Here is a 19,784-nt window from a genome sequence, read left to right as displayed (position 1 = left end):
CAGCCACAGGCTGCGGCAGGCTTGGTTTATTCAGATGAACCACAGGAAAAAAGGATGAATGACCCTGCCAGTGGCAGAGAGGTTTTCTTTGCTTAATTTGGGGCTTCTGCAGCATTTCCCTCTGGCTGAGTAGAACCTGGCCCTCTGGGCTTAGTGAAAAATAAGGTCAGGGATACTGTTTTCATATTAAACAAACAAAATGTAAAACCTCATCGCTCCAAAGCCCCAGCAAGTCAGAATTAATTTCTCTCCCGACAAGGTCATGCTCTCTGCAAACACCTCATTATGTTTTCTCCAGCAAACGTGGGTCCCACCAGGGACCCTATTTCCTACCGAGTTAAAATAACCAGTCTGCAGGCACCTTGTTCACATGAAAGGCAATGATTATTTTTAGCCATGGTTTGTGCCTGTCCGTAAAGCTCCATGGGGAAAATCCGAACGGAGACCAACCCATTCCAGTAACACAGGCACTTGCATGCTGTTGCCACCAACACACCCACATACTTGGTCACCAGGTGCTCCCCAAATAATGCTATTTCTAGATCACCTTTGCCAGTGCCGTAGGAGCTGTGTCAAAGAAGCATCATGGGCTCACGGAGGGGCTGATGTCTCCATGTGGGAGGTGGGAAGCCAAAGAGCCCAAGGGAAAGGTTTCCCGACAGATTCTTAGATTTCCCCATCCCGGCTCTTTAACCTTTCTTCACTGATAACCTACATATGAGCAGGGTTTTATGAGACTTCCTTGTCACTTATTTTCATTTCAGCTTTTCACGTCCATTGGAAGCACCCCAGGTCACTGCTGAATAAATGCGAGAGGATTTGTATCCGATGGACAGTCTGCCTTGAGACAGAAATTGCAGAAGTTATTTTCCACTTCCTTTCTCTAATGCAATTGCATAAAGACTCTGCCTGCCCAGAAGAACGGCCGTGTCCCTGCCCCATCGCGTTCCCACCGCGCTGGACCTGAAAAATTCACCAGGACCCCTGGGAGCTGAGGGGCCACCTCCAGGCACAGCCGTTAGCTACTCAGATCCCGCAAATATTCTCTGCAGGATCCCGCTGATGCCAGCGGGCGCTGGGTGGTGTCAGGGCAGAGCAGGAGGCTCTTAGTGCTTTGCAGGTTTGGGCACGCCGGTGCAATCCTGAGACGCACCCGAGAGCAGCCTGCTCTGCCCTAACAGCACCAGCGTCCATGGAGCATCGCAAGGGCAAGGCAGGAATGCTGCTGCTGCTGCTGCTGCGTTTTATGTGCCTGGGTTTCTCTTTGCTACTAGCCTGCTGCTTCAAGAGGCGAAGGACAGGCATTGCCTGGATCTCATCAAGTGATATCATCCCTGGCAGGAACGGGGCTGCCCAAACATTTGAGCTAGCAAGGGCATGAATAAACATTTTTCAAGGTTACTCCATGTCTGCAGCTGCCCTCCTGTTTCCAAGCGCCAGGTGCTTTTTGGGATGGAACGGGTCAATCCACTCGGCAGGCCTTTCTCCTAAATTTTCCAGGTCCCTGCCCCATGGCTCAAGACATTGCCTGGATGGACGGGTTTTGCCCTGGCAGCTTGGGTTAGGATGACTTCCTAACCCTCTGCTCTGCTGCATCAGTCTCCTCCGAGCCAGGGGCTGCAGGTCCAACTTGGTGTCCCCCTTCTGATCCTGGGCATCTGCTCAGACCGCCCAGGGCAATTTAAAGCAAAATCTGGAGAGACAGACGCATCTCCCGTGGGGCCGGAGCAGAAATCCCAACAATTCACTCCTGCTAGGCCACTGCGGAGCCACTGCATTGCTGTGCTCACTGCTCACTCCTGCCCTGGGTTGGATTGCATTTCACGTCCTGCCAGCCCCCACTGTGAAATGCCCTCAGAAATCCACGTTTCGCCCATTAGCCAACAGCAAAGGATTTCATTTACTGGCTTTTTCCATCCTGTCTCAGAGGAGACGAATCTGCCCCTTCTGTCTCCCCCATTAGTAACATTGAGGAATGAGCTCTCAGCTCCATCCGTCTCCAGCAGGATGACGTGAGCTGTGGGTATTGAGCACGAACGGCACAGCCTGCCGCGAGGGCACCTGCCTGAGCACAGTGAAGCTGTCTGCTTATAAAAATAAATGTACTGGATATGCCAAGCTAGATGGGGCTTGTACTCTGGGGTAAATTGCGTGGTCTTCAGCTGTAACGTTAGGTTCCCTTTGGTTGCTTTGCTGTGACACAGTGAGGTACCTTTTAAGAATAAGACATTAATTATATTCATAGTTCCTTTCAATCCTGTTTTTGCACTTCTCTAAATCCAAGTGGAAGTGCCGCATGTGAATCTTTGAGATGAAGAAGGATCTGACACAAAAGGGGCGTAACCCCGTTCATCTCCTCTGGTTTGCACCCACAGGCCTCCCAGAAGTTTTCTGCTCAAGAAAAGATGTGCCAGGTGGGAAGGGGTGGAAAAGTAGTGGGACTTCTGGCAGCATCCTCACCTAATGGTACTTTAAAGTCACAGTGGAAACACATTCTTTCCAGGTTTATAATTTCATTGTGTGCTTCAAACACAAACCCTTGTCTTTCTCCTTGCCTTAACTGAGCCTTTTAGTAGGAGATATGGAACATCCATCTTGTTTTATTTTGTTTTATTAGCACAACCGAGCCTTGGATTATACTTGAAAGTGAAGATGAACGGATAAACAAGATGTGCAACAAATTCTAGAGGGAAAAGTAACTAAAGAGATAGAGATAAATGGCAAGATGGGTCGTCTTGTATTAGGGGTTGACAGAGGCACATAGATTACAGCAGCCTGCTCTCCCTACTCCATAACATTATAAATAAATAAAGGGAATGCAGTAGATCTAATATCTTTAGGCTTGGGCAAAGCAGAACATACAACACCACATGGGAAAGTGTTAGTTAAACTGGAGAATGGGAAAATTAGGAGAGTAAACACAACATTGCTAAATAGGAGAAAAGAATGCGGTGTCCTAAAGGGGACATACTGAGCTGGTGTGAGGTTCTGGTGAGTTCCTTGGTGATTCAATACAGAAGCAATCTTACTTGATATTTACAATAATCTCCCTGGCGTAATAAGAAGACATGCACTGTTTAATTTGCAGAGGAGAAGGAAGGTTGGAGCTGTCCATACAGAGGAGGCTGAGATACCATATAGAAAGAACTAGGCAACCGGAGGGCTGAAGTAATAGGAACAGAACAAAACTTAACAGTGTGAAGGGCAGAGCCATATGCTTGGGGCTTAATAACAAACTTCAGCTGCACGTCTGAAATTCAGCAGTTGGAAATGAGAGGAGAACGGCAAGTATGTCCAGGTCTCTCTCCCCACAAGCATATGGTGCAGCCACAGAAGAAGTAAATGGGATATGAGGAATACCAAGGATGGTGTTCCCAGGAGAGCTGGGGAAGTGCTAACCTTGCTGCAGAGCTGGTAGGGACCAGATCCAGACCGGAGCATTGAGCGGCAGTGAACCACATTGGGAAAAACGGATTCTGACTGGGACAGGTGAAGAGCAGGGCTCCGGGGACGGAGGACATCTGTGACAGCGGAGGACACATCGAGCTGTCTTGCTAGTCTCCCTAGCCCAGCAAAATGAAGGCTGGGAGGAGATTCACTTACTTTTTATCCACGCCAACATGGCAAAGAACAGGAAAGGATTTAATTAGGATTAGGGACATCATGAGGAGAACAACAAACTAAAGGCATAAAATATAAACTGGAGGATCAGATAGAGCTTTGTAACATGCAGGGAGGTTAAGTTTCTGAAATCGCCTTCTGGTGAGGTTTGGGAGGCAAACACTGATGGGAGAGTGATATCTAAAGAGGATTGCGTAACAGGGAGCCTGGAAAGGACCAGGACTTGTAGACCTGCTTCCCATAAAAACCATCCGAGTTTTCTCACGAAGTGTCTGTTTGCAAACGACATCTGCTGACATTGCAGGAGAGGCTTTGTCAAAGCTTAGAGGAAGTGTCATTCACCCCCCTTTTTACAGCTTTTGGGTGATGGTTTCTACAGGACTTTGAAGTGTCAGGAAATGAAACTTGAACCAGGAGATGACTGGGGGTGCAGTCATCTTGCACATGAGACACGATGAACAAGGGTAATGTTCCTGCTTTCATTTAAGGCACTAACCAAACTTTGGCTATTCGCCAACTGGGAAAGGCTCAAATGCTGTAGTTCCCCACAATCCAGGACACAGCCTTGTGCCAGGTAAGACCAATGGTTTGGACTCCTGGGAGGCAGCATTAAACTGGGATTATTAGAAGAATCTGGTCCTGATTTTAAACAGTTTGTCAAATAAAAGTCTTTTCCCTTCATTCCCCACCTGAGATCATGACAACTTTACAGCTTTGTTGTGACTGTCCCTTGAATAAGATTTTTCTGGGCACTTCAGGGCTAGAAAGTTACTGACAAGTTAGAGCAGCTACGAAGGAATAAAAATGTTCAGGGCCTGGTGTGACTGATTTATGAAATAAGACTGAAAGAGCAAACTCCCATTATCATTAACATTGTTAACATTAAGTGCATGAGTCATTCCAGGAACTTCAAAGAAAGAAACTATAAAATAAAGGTAAAGCTGAAATGTGGTTGTAGAATAACCTAGATTTGTCTTGGCTGGTTGGAGGAGGCAAATAAATCTCCAAAAAGACAGAGGGATGCATTATTATACAATGTTTGTTGGATAGTGTGCACTGAGAAGGATGCTCCTTGGTCTGGAGAAACCACCAAGGGCTGAAATGAGTTGTATAGACCAAGCCAGGAGAAAGGAAGCAAAATGCAAAGGAAGAATGAAAATCAGAGAAAAGAAATGGTGTTTTTGGCAGTGAGAACAACTGAGCCATGCGCTGGCCTCTGCTACTTTGACGGCATTTGGTGGACTCTGCAATGGAGAAACACATCTGCACCTTTGTGTGGACGTGTTATTCCCAGGCAGTCTCATGACTGTATGTAGTCCCAGGGGTTTGCAAACAGCAAACAGCATGAGGACCAACAGACCTGGAATGCCTGAAATTCCTTTTTGGCCTCTGAGAAACGAAGGCTGAGAAACGAAGCCTTCAGCTGGTGCTGCAGAAACATCTGGGCTTCTTCTGTGGATACAGAAGACCTGCGCTTTTCCCATGCGTTATTATGGCTGCAGCGCCTCAATGCAGTGATTATGGGTCAAGATATTGTGCGAGGGCTTTATATTCAGGGAGAAAAGGCCAATTCCTGCCTCAAAGTGCTTGTAGCTTGCAGTTGCTCTGCTGCTAGCTTTCACCGTGGTTGTTTTATTCCAGTTTTGGACAGACAGATGGCCTGAAACTGCAGGCAGCCAGGGAAATGCCAACCATCTTTAACACGACAGCTATATTTACACAGGGTAAACCCAAAGGTTATCACAAAGTCTGATCTTGCTGATCACTGTTTGTAAAGCCCTGTGCTGGCCCCCAAGCTACACAGTAAGTCACAGGCAACCCCACTGCTGCTCTGGTCCTTACTGTCCCTGTTGCAACATGTCCGCGACGAAGCTTTGTGCTGCAGAGCTCGGACACGGAGCTGCTGCAGGGATTTGCACTTCTTTGCTGCAGTGCCACTTCACCCCCTTTCTCCCTCGCCACATACCAAATTAGAGGCAAGCACAAGAAGAAACAGCACTTCTCCTCCACGCGGTGGAAGGAAACCTGGAAGCAATCCTAATGCCACAAAAGCCCAGTGTGAGCCTTTGCGAGGTGGCCGGGTCCAACACTAACAAGGAAGGGCAGCCAGTATGACCGTGGCAGCGGAAGGTGAGCTTGAGGTCAACCCTTCACGAGCGCGGACTCACCCTGAATCGCTGCAGAAGGAAAAGCAAACAAAGTGAAAGCTCTGCTCTGGCTCAGGGTCAGCTGGCCTCCAAAGACCTTGTCCAGATGGTTCCCCTCCGCCTCCGGCATGAGGAATGGCACGTTCCAGAGCGCGAGGTCAGGACCAGCTTCTGCAGATGAATGACTTTGCCCTCACTCTCCTCTGCCACCCATCATCGCTCGCCCACATTAACACTTTCCTCTCTTCTTTGTGCCAGATAGGCAGTCCCAAGAGAGGGAAGTCCAAGGGGGTGGTGAAGCAGCACAGGAGCATGGCGTGGGGCACGAGCATCCCCATTTTGGGGGACACCGAGCTGCTCTACTGCATCCCACTAGGACCATGGGCAAGTCTCACTGAAGCCCCCAAGTCCCGGCCCTTCCGGGCAGCGATGTGAGGCATCACTGCCACGCTGTCAGCAGAGCTGACCACACATCCCACTGCTGACCTGAGTTTATCCACAGCTCCCGCTGAAGCCAGCGTAGGGCATGGCACCCAGCTTTGTGCCTGGAGACCCACGTTTCCTTCCGGTGTTGCATTTCTTTCAACTTTAAACATCCTTTCTGCAGGGTTTGGCAATACATCCTCAGCTAATGCTCCTCTGGAGGGGAACTGTTTCTCCAGCAAGCTCAATGGCTGGTGCAGTAATTTGGTGGCCTTAGAAACAAGGCTGCCTCCAGTTCAGTGGAGAGGAAAGGCAACTGCCCTTCACGACAGAAAAACGATCAGGTTTATACCCTTAGCTCAGCACTAATTTACTGCAAGGGCAAGCAGGCAAAAATGACTTTTTTTCCACAACACCTACAGAAAATGACCTGCTCTAATGCAGATTTCCTACAGAGCTTTGAGTACCCCCACAGAAGCCAGTGGTTTTACCCAGAACAGCTTCTGGCAGAGTTCCTAAAAGGGCTTTTTCTTTTTTTTTAGCAGGGTCTTTCCCTGCTGGTGGTGGTGCTGATATATCCCAGTGAGATGGGCACCACCCCAGCAGCTGGGCTCAGATGGCCCTGACATCTCCAGTCCTGCAAGGGGTAGGCAGAATTTTGCCATCAGTTGAATTATTTTTTAATTATTATTTGTTTACCACAAACAGACTCCCAAAAGCTTTCTGGGGCAGATACTACAGTGGGGAGAAATTCAAGTAAAGTCTGGGCTGCAAAGAAATAAATGAGTGCTCAGCTGTCTGAGAGCATTCCTTATAAATATCAGCCATTAGAGGAGAAAGAAGTCCTCCTGTTGTTTTTCTAAATCAGTATCCAACCACTATTCCTTTACATGCCACAAAACTCTCAGACTGATCCAAGTGAGGAACTTGCAGAAGTACAGTTGCTTTAGTTTGAGGTACATTATTTTCTCTCAAAAGCCATTAACGAAATTAATGTTCTCAGCAGTCCTAATAAAGAACCGTTATCCTAAGATGTAGTGTGTCACCCTCACACACTGAACAGATTCTGCTAATATAGATCATTCATAATTATTTTAAAGTGGACCAAGCTTCACAAGTATAAATCAGGCCCATTGCATTCACTATCCCCCTCATCGTGTAAAGTGCTGAGTAGTTTCTGCTCCATTACCTTGCAGGACTGCAGCACTTTTAGGAACCTAGCAGCGAATATAGTATACCATTACAACCCTCAGAAGCGTACAACAGGTTACATTTTCTAGAGCAAGTGAACCCCAAATCACAGTAAGAATAGCTCATCCATTAGGGAATTCAGGCACCGGCAGAAGCAGTGAAGAACTATTCTACACCAGACTGTACGTATACTTGTTTAGACAAGAAAGTTTTGATTCTGTCCCAAGAAATATGTAGAATATATGTGAGAGGCAATTACACAGGCTGGAGTATGGCCAAGACATCGAGATGAATGCAAATTCACCTACTAAGCGCGTCCCGGGAGCTTTGATAACTAAGAGCATTCAGAGCCATAGTATCATGCCTTCTCTGAAAGAACAATTTGTTTTAAATTATTCCCCATGACACGCTGTTTGCCAGAGACCAGGACCTGCAGCCAGCAAAGTGCTTGGGAAGCTTGCAGGCTGTTTTGCATGTTGGCACAAGCTCTAACGCATTCATAAGGGCTTCGGAGAAGTCAAAACCCTGGTAGTAAACAAAAGCAAAGCTTCCCCCAGCCCACGGACTCCAACAAGGGATGGACACTAGCTTCCTCCAAGCAAACAGCAGTCAGATGTTAGTTTGGCTTGCAGCGACAGCTTTTAGCTATTAAAGACTTCTCTGCCAGACAGCTCTGAGCACTTTACGGAGCCAGCAGGAGCATCGTGATGCCCCTTTGACAGATGGGGAACCTTTCAGGGAGATGGTTGCCTCCAAATTACACCCTAGGGCATGTCAGGCATGGTTGGGGGAAAAGGGGTTGGAAGTTCTCCAAAGTCCTCTTGGTCAGCAAAGAGGTCATAGGCAAGTCACTGAGAAGAGGTGGTGGACAAAGCTGGACGCTGGTGCAGCAGCTAAGCCTCAAGCTCCACAGAAAGTGAATGGTTAAAGGGAGCTTTTGTGGTGGGAACAAGAAAGAAGCTACCCACCAGTCTCAGTGTTTCAGACACCCCCAGGATAAAACTCTCATCACTCATTTCTAATGAAAAGGCTCTTGAAGCATTATTCACATTTCCTACGAACCGTAACAAACTTCCTCATCAGGCACATGTGGCCTCTCCTGGAGGGAAGCAAGGGCCATCTGCACAGCAGTTCCCACCAGCTCCCAAACGAGACCAGGCAGAAGGAGTAAGACTACAGCTACTGTAGTGAAAGCAAGGGATCCCATCTCCAGATGAAACAGGAGAATGGCTACGAGAAGGCAGCACTTCCATCCACACAGGGTTTGCCCAGTTCTGTATATTGCTATGAAGAGGGCTTTGAGTCATGCAGGTAGGGTTATCAACACACAGAGCTGCTTTGGAGTGCCACCAAGGAATTACAATACCTTTTAAACTGCTTGCACCACTCTGGGTTTCACTAGCCAAGCTGGGCTCTGCTTAGCATACAAGACCCAAGAAGGAAGACCTTCTGATGCTGGAGATGAGATTGAAGCACAGAATGCACCTGAGTTCAGGATGTGTATATAAACTGCACAGCCTGAGACCCCTGCCACAGTCACGTTTCCCATGGATGCAGCAGAAAAGGCTGGTGGTGAGGAAAGAACAGCCTATTTGTGTGCAATGCGAAAAAAGCACTTGTGTTTTATGCTTTAATTTCATGCTCACAAGGCTCTGTAAAGCCCCATGAAGTGCCGGGGTTTGAACTGAGCTCGGCAACCCCAGGAGATGGTTGCGGTCGTGGTTTAAACTACAGGAGCAAACTGCAGCACACCTTGCCTTCTCCCGTCCTACCTCTTTTGGCATTTCCCGTGGGAAGAAGAAATAAGGCACCGCAGACACGGCCACGAGAGTGGCTGCAATCAGGTAACCAAGCCACCAGGCGCCGACCCACCGTGGGTCTTTGTTTGTGAGCTGGATTTCCTCTGCAACACAAAGAGGTAAAAACAGCATTTAAACAAAGGTGATCAGAGGGATCCCACTGCGCCTTCGCTGCCCTCCCATGCGCCCAGCAAGGGGACAGTGCTGGGTAGCACCAGTCAGCTGGAGACTTTGGTGTTCCCAGCCAGGGGACCATCAGTTTGGGGGTCTGAGCAGCATTTGCACTTGGCTCATCCCATGGTGCTAAATCTCATTTCATTCTTCATTAATGGGACAGGCACATCCTAGTGCTGTAAAGGCAAAGGAAAGTGCTCCCATCACCACATTTTCACAGAAGGGGTATCCACCTTGTGAAAAAGCTCAGAAATGCTCACTCAGGGGGGATTAAGTCAAGATCTCTGTCAGCACACAAGGAAAAATCCTTTCTGAAGATTAAAATGTAGGTAAGAATTAACTCTAGTCCCTAACATCATGCATCCAAGAGCCCTATTTTGATTTTTAGAGTCTGGCTATCCGCACAGAAACCCACTGGCCATGTCAGGACTTGGAGCTCTGCCCACCACCCTTGTCCATCAGCCAGCGCCGGCTTTGCAGCTCCACCAACACAAGGCAGTTTTAAGAAAAGGATTATATCCCTTTTATGGATTTTAATTTTTATCCCTTTTTCCTTACCACCTTCCTTCTGTCAGCCCAATATGCTTTCCTGTCATGGGGCACCCTGCCAAAGATAGCATGTTCTGTGGGGAAAGTACTTGGCATAAATAAAACATGATATGCAGAAGCCAGAATGCAAATTCACGACAGGCTGATTCTGAAAGAAGAAACGCTTCTGCAGAGCGTGGGATTCCTGTGGTTTGGTAGCATTCACGTGCAAGCTGAGGTAATGAGTCCTTCCGGAAACCTCTTTCTTAACTGTGAGGCTTAACACAAGTGAGCTGTTGTCAAGGGAAGGGGGTGCAATTAAAACTGCTCTCGGTTCACTATAGTGTGGTACGGGAGGTAGTGCAACATCTCTCATCTCTGGAAGTAACAAGTGATGATGGGTTGGAGGAATTTGATAACTGCCCTGCATGATGAATTTAGCAAATTGGGATTTAAAACCCTTCCTGAATAAACATTGGCAAGCTTCTTTCCAGGAAAACAGGAGGTTAAATTGGATTTAGCAGTAAGCAGCCACAGCTCACTAGTTTTCCCCAGTAGTCAGTTAGTGTGAAGATAGCTCTAAAACACGATATTCTCCAGTTCTGGCTACCCAAACACATTTCTCATTCAACTTCGGTCTACAGGAGATGCCTTAGAAGATTTAAGCATCGGGGTGTGCAGGCATACTGCAGATCCTAATGCCATTTCTTCATCCTTCAGAGGCAGATATGCCAAGCACTGTGCAATCAGGGGACCCTCTGGGGCTGGCAGCAGAAGTGGTGGTGTTTGTTCTGCAAAGACATTGACAAACCCACGGCCAGAGCTCATCTCTGAGAGCGTGGGGCTTGGACGGGAAGTGTGTGTACATGTGTGCAATCTGAAAGATATCTAGAGTGTTTTTTAGCAAAGATAATTAATAGAGGCTTTGGGGTTAAAACTTCGTTTCACTGCAGAGAATGAAGAACAGAGTAAGAAACCAGCCATCTGGGACTGCCCATGGGAGGACCTGCTGCAATGCTTAGAGGACCAGATCTGCTCACAGCATTTTCATAGAGGTTTTGCTCAATGTTTTTGGCCTGTGTTTCTTTCACCATGCAAAGGGGCCATCTGGCTCCCTGGCCCAAAGTTGGGGTACTTCCCTGAGGTGAGCTTACAGCACTAGAAAGCATTTGAAGGCTGGTATATAGTAGTAAGCATTTTAATACTGAACTGATCTTTCAAGCAGAAAAATTTCCATCTGATTTTAAGGTCAAAGGAACTGGGCCTGAGAAAAATGATCATGATCAAAAAGAGCTATCAACCCTTCCCTTCAGAAAGGGCTCATTGAATTCTATATTTGGGAATTCCTAGGAAAAGGATCTGGTTAAAGGATTCAAGATATGAATGTTCAAGATATCAATGTGAACAAGGTAAGGTCCCATGGCTTTGTTCTGTGCACCACAACTTCTTTACACAGACAGCCCATTCAAATTTGAGTAAATGTTGAAATACCCAACTCCCATTCACCCTTACTAATATGCCCAACTTTGTCAGATCTTGGCCTGCTCTTCCAGCTTGGGAAAATCCTCAGGTTTAGCTTTTGGCCTCCTTTTCTAACACTTGGTCAGAGGTTTCCCGCAGCCAGTGGTCCCCGTTGGGCCATGCTCCCGGAGAAGCAGTCAGCCTCCTCCTTTCAGCCATTCCTGCTGCATCCTCATTCCCTTTGCACAAGAAAGCTTTCCCACCCTATGGTGCTGCTGTCTGGGGTGTGTGGGCACATGGTGTCCCAAATACAGGTCATACCAGCCCAAACAAAGGGTTTCAGGGAGAGGTGTGAGCAGGCTGCAAGTTCCCAAGACGCTGCAACTCAGGGGTGCTTCAATGTGTGAATAAGACCTTCGGCAAAGTGGAGCCTCTGCGGAAATGGGTTTGGCAGAGGCAGATGGTGGACTGCCACTGATCGGTGCTGGGGACACATGGCTTGTAAGGACAAGGCCAGCAGACTTGGCCCAGGCTACAGCAGCTATGGGAGTTCCTGCATGTATGCTGCCTCCAACAACTGTTTAAGTTTGACGTGGGGAAGGGGGTGACAAATTAAGGACAATGACACCAGTGTAACCAAAGGTTGGTCTGTTCTGCTCCTGTGGCCTCAGACAGGCTCCCTTGCCTCCGTGCCAGTGCTCCCCTTTGGGACAGAGATTCTTAACCCGTGCATCATGGGGCAATCATGCATGCAAGCCCTCCTGCCCATTCTGACCTTGTTCATTCTAGCACACAGGAAAGCACCCATCCCTTGTCTGTCCCATCAGGTCACTGCTCCCCCCTTTTCTGCACTGGGCGCTCACAGATCCCAGTGCCTGTCTAGTCAGCGTTCATCCATTAGGCAAGTCCTCCTGGTGGTCCTCCGGGAAGCTGGGGAGAAGGTTCCTGCTTCCTCCTTGCTGACTGCAAGCTCCTTCCCTTCCTCCCATACCACAAGGGAATTGTCCCGACTTTCTCCTTTGCGTGGTCTCAGTTCTATGGGAAATGGGGTCCCACTCCCTGATGCTGTGCATGGCCTGGGCAAAGAGTTTCTCAGGTGATTCCCCTGCTTACCATCCTTCCTGCAGCCCTAAGAGCCACACATATTACCCCATGGACTGCAGACCCAGCACAGTGCAGTGAAAGGGCTTTGGCAGGGCCAAATGTATTGACTTCAGAGCGGTCCCTTCTTCACTAGCAACTGTCCCCATCTTTTCAGCTCCTGCAGTGCATCTAGGGCTTCCTCTGCCTTTGCGATTCCAATCAAATTTTCAGCTCGCAGCTCCTGCTCCCGAGCACCTGCTTTCTGCTGCTTTCTGCACAGCACCACCACGCATCCACCTGCCCATGCAATCAATGCCTGTGGTGCACAGCAGCCCGTCTCACTCTTGCATGGCACTGCATCCAGGGCATCACAAAAATCCCACTAGCTAAACAATCCCAAATGCCGAGATGGAGCTGGAGCAAAGAGCAGGACCCAGGTCCCAGGCTCCTTTGTAAGGGGGCATGTGTTAGGCAAAGGATTTGTGAAAGATCATAACTTAGGGCATGTTTCCTTTGCCTAGCCCAGGTGTGCCTACTACGGGAGCACTTAATCGCCGGTGGACTTCAACCATCTGTACTCAAGATGCTTCTCTAAGGCTCACCCACCAGTGTGGAGGATGGATTAATGCTGCAATAAACTTGGAGGTTGCCTGCTAACAGAAAGCAGTGGGAAGATTAGAATGGGTTCCTGTGCTGCAAATACCGTAAACATATAAAGTGATAAAGTCCAGACAAAAAAAACTTCTGGTGAGCCAATGAGCAGGAATGAGCCGGAAGCCCCAAGAAGGGGTCAAAGTTCTTGCATTTATAGCAACAAACATGCAATGCTCGTCCAGCTCCAATATTCATGCTGTCTGGTCACTACCCAAAGGAGCTGGTCCAATCTTCTTTTTCTCAAATGAGGATATGCTGAGCTGCATAATGTGTATCTGCTACTGATAATAACCTGGAAAGATCTTTTTGCTTTCCAGGTCAGAATTTGAGAGCAGCCAAAAAAAGAGATGGCTCCCCAAGAAGCTCTTACCCTTTCCCAGGTGGGGGATGTCCCATTGGTGTCTGGGACAGGAGGTTGGGAAGGGCTGTGTCGGCTCAGCCTGGCCGCTGGCCAGACAGCCCTACTTGGGGCTTGTCCTTCCCTGTTCCCTGGCTCAGCTTTCCCTGAGCGCACATCCCTGCTCGGCTTCTCCATGGTGCCCCTGCCCAGCAGGTCTCTGGGCAAGCTGGCAAATGGAGCCATATCTGTCACTAGCAATTTTCATCATTCCTCCCGCATCGGTCACACGTTTGGCCTCTGCTAACACGCTGCTGGAGTTGCAGGGCGAGAGATTGTCCCTCTGCTCAGGGACTTCTACAAATGCTTTGACAGCACGGCTCAGCTACAGACGTTTGGAAAGCTGTTAAGGGAAATCCCCTTCATATTCCTCTCTTGCCCTGTCCTGCATTTCTCTTCTACCTGTTTTCATCTTCCTCCCATCCTATCCCTCTTCTGCTTCTTCACCTCTCTCAGAGTCCTGTTACCTATTCTCTGTTCCTTCTCTCTTATTTCTCCCTTCATCTCTCTCTTTTCATGCCTCTCTCTGAGTTTTGCTTGTCCTCCACATCCCCCCCTCTTCCCCTGAGCTGGCTGGCGGTGAAATGCTCTGCATGGTGTTTCTGGCATATGGCAGAAAATTTTTAGAAGAATAAACACGAAGTCTGCTCCGAAAGGCACAGCCCCTGTAAGCACCATGCAGATGAGCATCCCTCTAAGCACACCTGGCAGCAGCCCAGGTTTGAGAGACCCAGGTCTGAAGGAGGAGAAAGCAATGATGGAAATATGGGATTCTAGAAATCACCAGGCTGGGTTTAACCCTGTGGACTTATCTGGGTGACACTAAATCAGATGGGAGGGGGCCCACTTACTTGGGGTATGCACCCTAGCACTCAAAGGACAGGTCCCACAGAAGCCCCAGATGCTGGAAATGATTCAACAGGTGAGGCCACGAAGGAAAGCCAGACCTTGCCTCACTTGCTGGCAGGTCACATCCTGACCCCCTTGGTACCAGGATGCCCACAGAAAGGGCTGAACAGCTGTGGGCTCAGTAAATGGGAATTCCTGCACCCATGGGCACATGCATGCTCCTGCCCCTCTCCCAAGCTCGCCCCGGCACATCCATCCCCCACGTGCCCACAGCCGACGCGGTGCCGGAGCGTGGAGGATGGCTCCCTGAGGATGCACTGACTCACCTCCGATGACTTTGTCAATGTCAACGTAAAAGCGCAGCATGGCAGAACCCAGCATGAAGGCCACCCCGGGCCCGATGACGGTCAGAGAGAACAAGATCCCTGTGGAGGGAAGAGAGCAGAAAGGGGCTCAGCTGCAAGCAAAGGGACCACAGGGGGCAAGAGATGCATCAAGGCAGGACTGCCCAAAATGGGCTGGACCAGGATCCATCTACACTGTGTCCTGCCGCCAACTCTAGCTATTTCCCTTACAGTTTGCTCCTCTAAAACAGCCACTGTTTTCCATGCTTTTGTTACTGCTCTCTCACTTCTTTCCTCTCAAAGGCTGTCAACCCATGCTTTCCAGACTCTCTTCATAGGAAACCTTCTGCAGGACTCAGATCTTCCTTTGGGCTCATACAAAGGCTGGTGTACCCCGGGACCAAGATGTGCCCCTTAGTATAAGAAAACCAGCAAATGCAAAGTTACTCGAGAAACTGCTGACATAATCTGGACTGACATTTGTACTGTGCTTTCTGATTTAATCATTTATTTATATAACACAGTTTACTGCCTCTCATTTACCTTTTATCAACAAACACTCCTATGTGATTTACTGATAAAAAGATCAAATACATGTAAGATTAAACTCCTATCTTACAGGCGATCCTTTAAAATATGTTCCAGGAGGTTGGAGCACCCACTGGAGAAAAGTCCATGCAGACAAAATAAATGTACTTGTAGTTTCTTGACAGCTCACGTGACCTGTTCTTGAGCCATCCTCGCTCCCCAGTCAGTTCAACAGCCTGTCACAGATAATAGCTACAAAAGAGTGAGAAGGACTTGCAGGGCCCATCTTCTCCTTCCCACCACCCTGAAACATCCCTCATGCCCAAGCTGTTCTCCAGCACTTCCTCCACTGAAGGATACTTGCCTGCCTCCCAGGCAATTGCCTCTGCTGTTTAAGCTCCCTATAATTTTTTTTCCCATAGCTAAACAAAGTCTTTTTTCTTTTTTGCAGCTTAAGTCCATAGCTGCCTCCTGTGAACATGGAGACGAGATTATTCTGTTTCTCCTTGTTGATGCTTTTTTGTAGGAGGAGATGGTTATCGTGTCCCTCTCAGGCTTTTCACTGTCAGGCTGAGAACAACAGTATTTCCAGCCTCTCTCTTAAATCATGTTTTCCAGACCTCCTCGCTTCTTTCTGGTCTGTCTCCAGTCTGTCCAAGCTTGAAGCAGACACGCTATTTTTGCAAACAGTGCATGGTAGAGCAGAAAGGTTATGGCAAGCTCTGCTCTCGTTCGTGCAGACTAGCACGATGTCTGCCTTTTTTGTAGACAGCTAAGTCTGGATTCCCCTCTTTTCCATAACAGGACTCATTCCTCATCTTACCTAAATAGAGGGGAGAGTTCCTTTCACTGGCAAAGTCATCGATGTAGGAGATCCCGAAGGGCTGGATGGGGACGCCGCCGATGCCTCGCAGCGCCTGGGCCACAAACATGACGAGGAGGACCTCGTGGTTCTCCTTGGCGGTGTGGGGGGCACAGCTGGTATCGCTGAGGTTCCCACTGGCGCCCAGGCCGTCAGGCTGGCAGAGGTCGGTAGCGTTGCTGAACACACCTGCGGAGACAAGGGGAGCGGGTCCAAGGGGGCAAAGCTCGGTAACGAGAAAGAAGGGGCTACCTAACATCTGCTCTTCCTAAAGATAACAGCAAGCCTTTAGGTATGCATGCAACAGATGGGAGGCCAAGACCACTTCCAGGACCTTTGATGGATCTTTCAATGAAGTTAAGTGAGCAAAAATTGAAGATTTCATAAACAGCAACTCAGGAAATGAGAACTCATTCTACTCAAAAATGGATTACATGGATGCCTAAGAGAAAGTGCTGGTCAGGGATGATGTAGCAGCACCCTGGTCACCCCTAAAATACCAGGGGACTGGTTATAACCAGGTTTCCATGGCTATGTCCCAAGTCATGCAACTCCAAGTGCTGGACACGTGGCCACCCGCACCAGCGGCTCTGAAACGCATAGTTAATTGGTTTCCAAATTGTCATTAGCACCTGACCCCAGTTTGCATCTACAAATTATTCACCTATTAAATCTTTCTTTGGTGGTTGGAGCTGAGGAAATCGGCTGCGCTATCTCTGTTGAGGTGGAGAAAAGCCTTTTATTGGAGGCTTCTAATGGATTTGCTGGAGCTTCGTGGCAAGATTTGGAAAGGTAACAAAGAGAGGGTTTTTTTCTCTTCTTTCTTTCCTTATATCATCACCTTCTTTCAGGAAGGGATCCTGTGCCTATAACTCCTCCCTGGCTTGGTTCTCCATGAGTGATTTGTACCTGCACGTTTGTCACAAGAGGTTGATTTTCTGGTGGGGTCTAAAAACCTCAAAGCGTTCCCTCAGAGACAGCTTAGCTAAACAAGGAGACACAGGTGAAATACCCCATAAGCAGGAGGACTTAGTTGTGAAACCACTGCTCTCCCACTGTAGACAACCGCATTTCACCTCCCTCTGCTGTCTCCCCGGGTCAAGTCAGGGCTGGCTCCTGCATCCTTTCCGTTATCTCCCTGCAAAGGGCTTTGTGTGACAGGGTTCACCAGGCCTTCCCTTATCTAAGTTATACTGAAAACAAGAGAGTGGTTCACGTGAGTGTGGACAAGCTGGCTCCCCTCATGGAAAATCAGATCCCTGATGGCTGCAAAGAGACCTCCATATTATCTGCTGTTTATCTATCTGCTGCATAAATATGTGGAAGACAAGGGTAATCAGGAGCGCAGCCTACATTTTACCAGTCTTAATGTCTTTTTCTCTGGTTCCAGCCCATAATGTCTTCTATTTTTGCTTCTGCATGGCCAGCTGTTGCTTCTCAGAGCTGAGACAATTTCACTGTCAGAAAGTTAAAATTCAATATTCATTTCCTTGAGGCCAAACCTACAGCTTGCAGCTCCTGATGCCATGAGAACAGGTTATTTCCTTTATCTTTCCTAAAAGGCATAAAATATGCACCTAGAGTACCTACTGGCAATGGACTGGTCGTATTCATAGGGTCCTGTTATGAAGTGAGGGAGAGACATCAGAAATCCAGCCAAGGAGACAAGAATTGCACCACAACCGATGAAACGAGGCCTGTGCACTCGGCTCCCAAAGTAGCTTATGAGGACGATCAGCAGCGTGTTTCCAACCTGCAGCAGGACACAGACCAAGAAGCCTCGTAAATGCCGGGCAAGGGAATGACAGGAGCCTGGGAAAAGTTTTTGCCTGGTAGGCTAAGGGAGAGAAGAAAGGAGATATCACCTCATTGAAGGAAGTAAGTAACCCTGATGTCTGGCTGGACAGGCCATATCGTGTCTCGATGGTTGAGATGGTGCTCTTCAGATAGCCGGAGATCAAGAGCTGGGAGAGCTGCAGGAGCCCATGGCAAAAAACAAAGAACTGCCAACACAAAAAGAGACAGTCCAGCACTATAACTGCAAGCTACAACATAACAACAAACTCTTTCCCATTAAAAACAAATACATTTCACATACAAAGGTTGGGTTTTTGAACATGGCTAGCCACCTTTGAAATATTACCCTGCTCCTCTTGTCGATTGTGTTCTGAAATTACGGCAAGGCCAATAAATATTTCTCTGCCAAAAATGTCAACAGGGTTATTACTTGCAAGGAAAGTAGTTTCTTCAGTAGAAAACAGCTTTGGACAAACAAATCGTTTCACTTGGGCTGTTTGTAGTTTGTGTTGGCCTTAACCCTGAGATCCGGCAGCAGAGGTTGATGGTTGCACAACCTTCCCGCTCCAGACCAGCCCAAGCCAGGCAGCTATCCCCAGTGCTGGCAGGAGCTCTTATATGATGGGAATATGCCCTACTACCAAACTCAGCAATAAACAGTGTCTTTAGAGCAGGACAGAGAAGATAATCCAGCTGTTCTGCTTCCCTTTTTTTTTTTTTTTTTCCTGGTTCAAAGCTCTGGATGGAAAGGGCATTTCTCCTTTTGGAAAATGTGATGGTTCTTCTCCACTTCCTGAAAGAAACCTTGTCAAAGACCTTTAGCTCCCAGAAAATCCTCTGACTTCATCTCCTCCAGAGTTTGGGACCTACTAGCGCACAGCCACCTGGACGAACGCCTGGTTCAAGGTGCCCAGCAAACTGTCCCAGGCCAGCCTCAGGATGGATGGAGAGCACTTCCCCTTCATCTAGAGCTCTGCAAAATGCTCAGCAAATGACAAGCAAGATCATTCCCTGCTGCCACACGGCTCCACACAGATATCCTTCACCGTCCCCAAACGAGTTAAAACAAGCTAAGCAACCCAAATCATCACATGCCCTAAGGAGATAGGTCACTCCATCTCATTGCAAGGGAGACAATATCCCTGGGTTCCTACAGAGATGCTGCCCTCAGCCTTGGGCACTGCAGAAAGCCACAGGGTGCTGCTTCTGGCAGATGTTTTCCAAGCCACTGGCCAGAGCTGGGCATTGCTGTGGCTCTCTGCACTTCACAGCCAGCTCCCACCAGGCAAGAACCTCACGCCAAGGAGCCACTCGCTCCAGGCTGGATTTTTAGCTATGTCTCATTCTGTTCCTGAGTTGAAGTGGGGCCTCTGCCAAACTGGACTGCTCTGTAAGCAGAGGGAATATTTACAATGCAAAAAGGGAAAAAGGAAAAAGGGTATGTTTGAGCCCAGTTGGCTCCTGAGAACTGGAATACCAAGGTATGGGTACCACTGCCTTCAGTGACTTGTGTCTTCATGAGGCAAAGCAGGGATTTGAACCAGGACCTTCCAGGCTCATGCCACTACTGAGGTGTGTGCATCTTGTTTGGACTAGAAATGTCCCCCAGCCAAAGGAAAGCTTGTCCAGAGATAGCTTCACCTAAACTGCTACATTCCCGCAAGACATGCTAGGCACTGTTTTTTGCATGCACGAGTTCAGATGAAAACATTGAGACCAGCTTCATTTTTTTTCCTGGCGTCTGTAGCACACAGCCGAACAGAAATCCAAATCCAGGATTTTCACAGCATGTTGGTTTGCATCAGCAGCTGCCTACTCAATAGCCCCCCCCCCCCAAGATCTTCCTCACATCCTCTTCAATGCAGGAGGCCAAAACGGCTTGGGAGGCTGGACTGGTAAAGACAGGCAAACTGAAGCACAGAACAG

At 48.4% G+C, this 19,784-nt stretch overlaps 1 protein-coding gene across 1 annotated transcript in view; it reads right to left on the bottom strand.

The window, feature by feature from the left end:
• The window catches only part of SLCO2B1 (solute carrier organic anion transporter family member 2B1), a 67,570-nt gene that overhangs the window by 23,313 nt on the left and 24,473 nt on the right, over positions 1-19,784 (bottom strand). The window contains exons 3-7 of the mRNA XM_067289597.1: positions 17,927-18,064; positions 17,652-17,814; positions 16,023-16,250; positions 14,654-14,752; positions 9,155-9,285 (exon numbers count right to left, since the gene is read on the bottom strand). Coding sequence (XP_067145698.1) covers positions 9,155-9,285; positions 14,654-14,752; positions 16,023-16,250; positions 17,652-17,814; positions 17,927-18,064 — 759 coding nt within the window. The remainder of the gene's footprint in view (positions 1-9,154; positions 9,286-14,653; positions 14,753-16,022; positions 16,251-17,651; positions 17,815-17,926; positions 18,065-19,784) is intronic.

The sequence above is a fragment of the Apteryx mantelli genome, chromosome 1, assembly GCF_036417845.1.
Source record: "Apteryx mantelli isolate bAptMan1 chromosome 1, bAptMan1.hap1, whole genome shotgun sequence".
Classification (NCBI taxonomy): domain Eukaryota; kingdom Metazoa; phylum Chordata; class Aves; order Apterygiformes; family Apterygidae; genus Apteryx; species Apteryx mantelli.
This window is presented reverse-complemented; position numbering and strand designations above follow the sequence as displayed.